At 31.7% G+C, this 7,646-nt stretch overlaps 1 protein-coding gene across 1 annotated transcript; it reads left to right on the plus strand.

The window, feature by feature from the left end:
• Positions 1-2,799: 2,799 nt before the first annotated feature.
• LOTGIDRAFT_157180 (hypothetical protein) lies at positions 2,800-6,898 on the plus strand (the record flags this gene model as incomplete). Its single annotated transcript, XM_009048950.1, has 4 exons — positions 2,800-2,817; positions 4,739-4,873; positions 6,226-6,308; positions 6,778-6,898. The coding sequence occupies 4 exons, from the start codon at positions 2,800-2,802 to the stop codon at positions 6,896-6,898; spliced, it is 357 nt and encodes a 118-aa protein (XP_009047198.1).
• Positions 6,899-7,646: the final 748 nt, after the last annotated feature.

The raw sequence follows: 7,646 nt of genomic DNA on the forward strand, positions 1-7,646 counted from the left end.
CGCCTTATTATACCTTAAACCTTATTACTTCGAATACATATTTCCACCCACCCCAATGCAGTGTATTTACCACCCACATACATTACTTACACATTCGCGATGGCTCCAACCATCTTTGGATTTTTCGACTCGATTTCCCCTCGTCGGTGTTTGGGATCGGAAGGGCTTACTTGGAAAATGCGTCTAGGATAAATGTGACACAATTTGGCCAAGCGCCTGCTATGTCTTATTTTTTTACTATTTACACCAACCTTCATCAACCTTTTTTTTTTACTTACGTAAAGATCCCTTGACAGTTGGAAATCGAAAATAAGAGTAGGCTAATGTCGCTGTCCTGACAAAATTTCCCTCATTGCACACTGCATGGCCTTTGCCCATCCTCAGTAGCCCATACAGGTGCAGAAAAGTAGGACGTAAAATTGTATTTTATTTCATTTTTTTTCTACGGATTTCTTATACAAACATATGATGCTAAATTTCATAGCAACACTAACAGGGCCTTTTGGGATGTGTGCTAATTTGGTGTAAACAAAATGGCGGAATTTCTACTTTCGTTTCATTGCAAGAAATTCAATTTATATTAACACGGTCTTGTCTGAACCTGACAAAATCCATTACAAATTACTCAGAGTCGACTAATATGTCACTGAAAGAAACAATTATATCAAAAAGGCTGACATTTCATGAATTTTTAGAGATTTTTCTGCCACCCGGATGACGAATAGTCAAATTAATGGACGTGGACTATTCGCCACCCGGGTGACGAATATCCACGGCCGAAAATAAAAGTAAACATTTGCAATGTTCCAGATGTTGAAATGCTGATTGATTCAGGTGCAAGTTGTAATGTTTTAGGAAGATCCGAATGGGAAAAACTCAAGAAGAACAAGGTGAAGTGTACTAGTAGATTAACTAAGAAAAAACTTTATCCATTTGGCAGTGATAAACCATTGACTTTGAGAGGAATATTTCAATGCAATTTTGACTATTGGAAATAAATCAATAGCAGCTGATGTGGTTGTTATTGAAGGTGAAGGAACTTCATTATTAGGAAGAGACTCTGCTATGAAATTAGGAGTGTTACAAATAAACTTGGTAAATTCAGTCCAGGAGAAACCATTTGAAATAAATGACATTTGTACTAAATACAAACCGTGTTTTGAAGGTTTAGGAAAACTGAAAGATTTTCAATTAGAAATTCCTATTGACAATTCAGTGAAACCAGTTACACAACAATTGAGACGTGAAGGATTTAATTTGAGACCAAAACTAGAAAAGAAACTTAATGAACTTGAAAACTTAGATGTAATTGAAAAAGTTAAAGGACCAACACCTTGTGTTGTAGTACCAAAAGATAATGGTGATATAAGACTTTGTATAGATATGAGACAGGCTAATAGTGCTATTGTGAGAGAACGACACCCTATACCAACTGTTGATGAGGTATTACATGATTTAGTTTTATTGAAACAGAAACCTGAAAACAAATTAATGCCAAATTTCGAAACAAACCCATATCGTGTTATTTCTAAATATGGAAATGCTGTCACTGTTGAAAATAATAATGGTGTGCGTTATAAAAGAAATTCAACACATTTTGATAATAATGTGAATCATAATGTGAATCGTGAAAATCAAAATATTGTGCAAAATTGTGATAATCAAAATAGAAATGTTAGTGAAAATTATAAAAGTGCTAATGTGAAATCTAGTCAAAAGTGTAAAACACCAAATAAAACTGTGTCTAATAAAATTACAAAGGAAACAAATAGCGTATCACAAACAACAAATTCTAACATTGGAAATAATAACTCAACTGATCAAAATTCAGAAATTCAAATAAACACTAGACCAACTAGACTTAAAAGAATGCCAGATAGATATACAGACTATAAGATGGATAAATAATTTGTATTTGTTTATTTTGCGTAATGTGTATCTGTGAGAATGTTTTCATATTTTTGTAAAATGTTAATGTTTCCAAAATAAGGATTTATAATTTATTTTAGTTGTGAATATTATTTTAGAAGTTTTAAAGTATGACAATTGACAGGTCAAGGTTAAGGTTAAAGTGACTGTGTATGCAAAAGATTCTATTTAGAGGAAAACAATAAGCTTGTTTATAATAGTGTATTTTCATTTATATATTTTGTTACAAGACATAATGATTGCAGAAGGTTAAAATTTAAATTTTAATAATTAAAAGCAATACAGTACTTTTACAGTAAAAAGGGAGGGATTGTAGTGTCTAGCATATCTATTTATAGATACATTATTTAGATGTTTACGGTAAATGCATTTTGCCTATGATTACGTCATTATTAATACCCCTCTACTATGTATTGAATTCCCGCCATTGTAGTTCTGATTGTAAGATTGATAATAAAGCATGTATGATTAAATTCGGAGCCTATCAATTCTCTTCTGGGTTAAATCCGCAAGTGGGGAATACAACAATTATCATATTTAACAAATCCTGTTATTATTTTTGCTGATAAAGGTGAGTTTTGAAGTACACAAATTTACACCTCTTAAAGAATATAAAAAACCTATAAAGTATATGCAAAGCATTGTTTTTTGCAATAAACAGAAGGCTTAGTTTAGTCCAGACACAAGTTTTCTAGATTTTAGTATAAATTTTTCATATATTTTCTATTTTACAGCCATGAATGAATAAATTATTTTTTGAACTTTATAGGAGATAAAATAGTAAAAGTGTATGATTCCCTTGTAAAGGTATGTAGAGAAGCAGAATTACAATCACCTGAGTTAGTTACATATACAAATTTACGAAAATACATGGCTACTGTTACCCAGGTTTGTATTCTCCTTTTGAAACTTCCACTTTTTTAGGCGTCATTTAATTTTCCAAGAAACCTGACAAAAAAAAATATGTTGCCCAATTTTGATACGATGGCAGTGGTTGATGAGGACAGCAGGTACTGGGTTTTACTTTCATAAATGTACATGATATATATAGTTTTAGCGTCAAACTACATTATGCTTGTGAATGTGATCTCATTGTGGGACTCTGCTACCGCAAAGTCCCAGTTTGTTATCATATTGTCAATACTTTTTTTTTTGTGGGACTTTGCTACAGTAAACCTTCTGCAGTGGCAACGTTTAAAATGAATATAAATTGGAACATTTTTGCATAACCATAAGTGCCACAGTGCAACATATGCAAAAACTGGTAAATTGGCTCTAGAAGGCGCATTTTTGCATCGATTTTCTTCGGGTTTTCAGTTTTAAAATCTGGCTGGAATTTCTGATCAGATAGAACTTAAAAAATTACGAAATTCGAAAATTTGTCGCAAACTTTTTTCGATTGAATTTTGCAATTTTTTTGCAACTTTTTTGTTTTTGCATCGATTGATCTGAAATTTAAAATGCAAAGAGACATCACTAAAGTAAATGATATGATACAGTTAGACTTTTGACGCCACTTCCGGTTTTAAAGTTGGAATCAATTGAAAGTACAATCTACTTCCGGTCGAATAGCTTCCGGTGTATATTAAATTGGCCAACGGAATTTATGCAGGAAGTAAATGCTAATACAAAAAAACGAAGAAAATAAAATTCAGACCGGAAGTGAAACTTTGGCCGCCATCTTGATTTTCTTACTTTTCTTAAAATCGAAATAAGTCCTTAGGAATAAACTAAATCTGTGTAATTTTGGTGCCGATGTAATCTGTTGTCTAATGTCTACAAAAAGTTGCGAGCGGATTTTTTAATTTTGCTTTTGCATTTTTGCAACTTCCGGTTGAATTTTTTCAAAGTTTGAAAGCTTATTTCTTGTGACCTTGACCTCTCATTACGTTGACCTTTGATAGGACAAAGGTCAATGTCCTTGGCTGTCAGATGATGCTTTGACATTTGACCTCCGACGCCTACTTCCGGTTTTATAGCTGTTCAAAAACAGCCAAATTCGCAACTTTGGGCTGCTCTTACACGTGACCTAATTAACTTAGAGGGTTATTTTTTCGAATTCTTATAGAGCTCTTCGAGATCTCTCCATTGATATATCACAAATGGTTTTTATTGCATATTTGCTATACCGATTTTTTGTAACTTCAACTTTTTTTTGCCGTGTTTTCACGATTTTGAAATGTATGTTTGCATATCTCATGAACTATCGAATGGAAAAGCTTAAAATTTTCAATGTGACTAGTCACCTTAGATATCAATCAAAATATGACTCAAAAAAACTCTATGTGGGCGTGGCACATCCGGGTCTGGTTTTGCCCAGAATGTTTGAAAAAATTAGTTATTTTAATCTTTTAGTTCAAAAAAGGAACAGGTTTTGTAATTTCTATATTTTCATTTTTTTACTTTTCGCCATTTTGAAACGTATGTTTGGATATCTCGTGAACTTTGTTTACTGTGGTCATAGAAATATGTAATTATTTCTCTTTTCAATAGTTTTTTTTATTAGAATTGCTGTCATGCTATGTATTTATAGATCTGTGATATGTAACGTATGTTTGCATATCTCGTGAACTTTGAATGCAAAAGTTTCAAATTTTCATTTTATTAGCCAAATTTGATATCAATCAATGACAAAAAAATTAGATATGGGCGTGGAATATCCGGGTCCGCGGTCATAGAAATATGTAGTTATTTCCCTTTTCAATAGTTTTTTAAATTATTAGAATTGCAGTCATGCTATGTATATATATATCTGTGATATGTTAATATATATATTAATGTTGTTAATTGTTGTAAATGTATATTTCAGGTTTTTTTTATTATGTTTAATAAAAGCATGTGGAATCTTTATCTTGTGAATTCATACACCGAGAAGTACAAATATCTAGTAAAAAGTACACTGGAGGCATGTGTAAGCGGTTCCCCGTCCAATAAAACCGCAAAAGTAAAGCAGTAGCCTTTCACAAACAAATAAACGACTTTGTTTACATGTTCCCTCTATGCCATTGGACACCTTCTCTTATTTTATTTTCATAGACCCTATTTTTCAACATTGACCCTATTTTATTATTATTGAGTGGGCGTCAAGGGCCTGTGATTCAATGGACACTTTGTGTTGTCCGTGACTGAAGGTGTAGGCAACATCTTTATCACCCTTGTCGCTTTTTCATGAATGCATCAGTGTGATATTTTTTATTCAAGTTTTTCAAAAAAATTACATATAATAAGTTGTTTCCATACATACATACATACATCAATAAATATGTTCTTAATTAATATTTGAGTTCACAGCTTTCTTTATGCCATTATTGAGCTAATGATAGCAAATAACATTCTGCAGTGTGCAATCAAGATAAAAAGTTAGGACAAATGTTTTCCAGTTCTAAATTTTTTATATTAATAGATCTATGAATAGTCAGCAACTGTGTAACATTCCCGTCGTACAATTCATTGATATCTTTTCGAGCGTAATATAGTATCATAAATAATTTTAAAAATTTGAACTACTAATAGGCACCAAACGTGTAACATTTCAGTTTAACAGTCCAATTTATGTAAAATCATTGTAATAGATATGTTATCTGCATGTAATAAATATTGTTTAAATCAACATTCCAGTTTTACATGGCTTGAAGTCACTAATAATATTAATATATCCACATTAACAATTCTACATATTATGGTGAACAAACATGAATCAATCATAACAAGCAATGAAGTTATTGAATCAGTTGAATAAAAGCATTTGTGTAATAAAGTAAAAGTATTGAAAGTATAGTTCGTCATTAACGATACTGTAAAACCATTTAAAATATTTCTTATAATAAAGCCAAGTAAGGTAAGCAAGAGTGTTCTTGCAAATAATTCAAATATTATTTTATTATATAATATTGTTACATTTTTTACCTTGTAGCCTGTCCTACATCTGATAATCTTTTTTTTGGAAAAGTGCAATAAGGTGCGCAACAAAGGAAGACTAACCAATATTAACAATATGGTATCTTCTTATCCTATAGAGTTCCTCTTTTTGTAAATGTTTTGGTTTGTCATGGTTTAAGGAAGTACAAAATGAAACACTAAACTAACAATTATACAATAACTGTCATTGACCTTGGCTATCTCCTGATACTTTCATTTGGTCTGTCTACTTCCGTTATAACAATCTTCCAAAGAATTCTTCTCAACTTTAGACTTCTCTTGCGCGTGATGTAATTATCTGTGCCACGTGTGGCTCTAGTTCTCTTTGGTGCTGCCTTATTGAAAGTACATTTTCCTTTTTGTTTTAATCTTGTGTAGGTATTGGATTTAAAGAAAAATGAAATGGAGTGGGTTTTGAATCATCTTGGGCACTCGATGGAAGTTCATAAAATCCATTATAGGTATGAAATTTTCCTCTTGCAAAAATAACACAATGCAAGAAATTTGAAAGACATGAGTGTGTCTAATATATAGTTGGGGAGCCACGATGGCTTATTTGGTTAGAGGCTTGCTCACTTCTGAATGTAAAGTGATTTCCTTTTCAGATTTTTCAACAAGCTTTTTCCCTGTCAGTGACATAGATAAAATGTTTAAAATGTGACAATAAAACAAGGCCCCTTGTGCTTCATGCTGTGCATGTTAATGATCCCTCAACTGTTGGAAACCTAAAAGGAGAAGGCAAAAATCCTCACATTACATCTTGCATGGCATTGCCCGTCTTCATTAGACCACATGTGTAGACAAGTAGGATATAAGACTTTCATTTAGTTTTTTTATTCGGAATTGTTTTTATACTTTTGCTCTAAATTGATTTTCAGAATTGAAATGGTGAATTGAAAAACTTCAAGAACACTCATACTTTTATTTTAGGCATACTAGTGATGTCATTGAAAGGGCAAAGGTGGCTAAACTTCTCCTTATGCAAGACAACGATAAAATAGGGGCTTTTCAACACATGTCTTTAAATGAAATTCAGATGGAAGGTATTTAATCATTTATGCTTCAAATGAAAACATTAAATTAAAAGCTAATGAAATATTCAAAGGGGATAAGTTTGACCGTTAGTAATTATTGGGTTGCAACTCGCTGACAAAGGTCCTTTATTGTAGCAAAACTAGATTTATCTGTGGGTTGCACCACAGTCTTAAGACTATAGTCAGCCCACATTAACGGATTTCAAAAGTTAATTAATTCATTCATTAGTAGTAAAAAAAGCTATATGGTTGTATATTGTTGTCCACTGTTTTAATCTGATTTTTTAGATCTGGTACAAGTTGGAATTTGAAGATTCTTTGCACGATTAAAGCAATTCTTGACCTTATTCTGAGCTTTCATCTGATCTTAATGGAATTTGGTTTGATCATATATATTATTATATTAGACTAGTTCAAATTGCATGTAGATGACTTGTGATAAACAGTTTTTAAGATATGAGTATTAATAGTTTTAATACATTTTTAATTTGTTCAGTAACGGTATATACATATATATTCGTTTTGTGTTTAGAGCTATTTTTGTACACAGCTTATGTGAGTCAATGATTTTTCGTTTCTTGTTGAATGTTATAAATTTGTTCATTACCAGCATCGTTGAAAAAAATTTATTTCTTTAAGAAAGTTTGCATTTCAAACGCGAATTACTAACTTAATTTTACTTGACAGTCTAATTAAAGAATGGCAGGAGTGAAAGGGAGACCGAAGAGGACAACGTCAGGAAAATCTAAGGCAATGGACGATTTT

Source organism: Lottia gigantea (genome assembly GCF_000327385.1).
Source record: "Lottia gigantea unplaced genomic scaffold LOTGIsca_13, whole genome shotgun sequence".
NCBI classification, from domain to species: domain Eukaryota; kingdom Metazoa; phylum Mollusca; class Gastropoda; family Lottiidae; genus Lottia; species Lottia gigantea.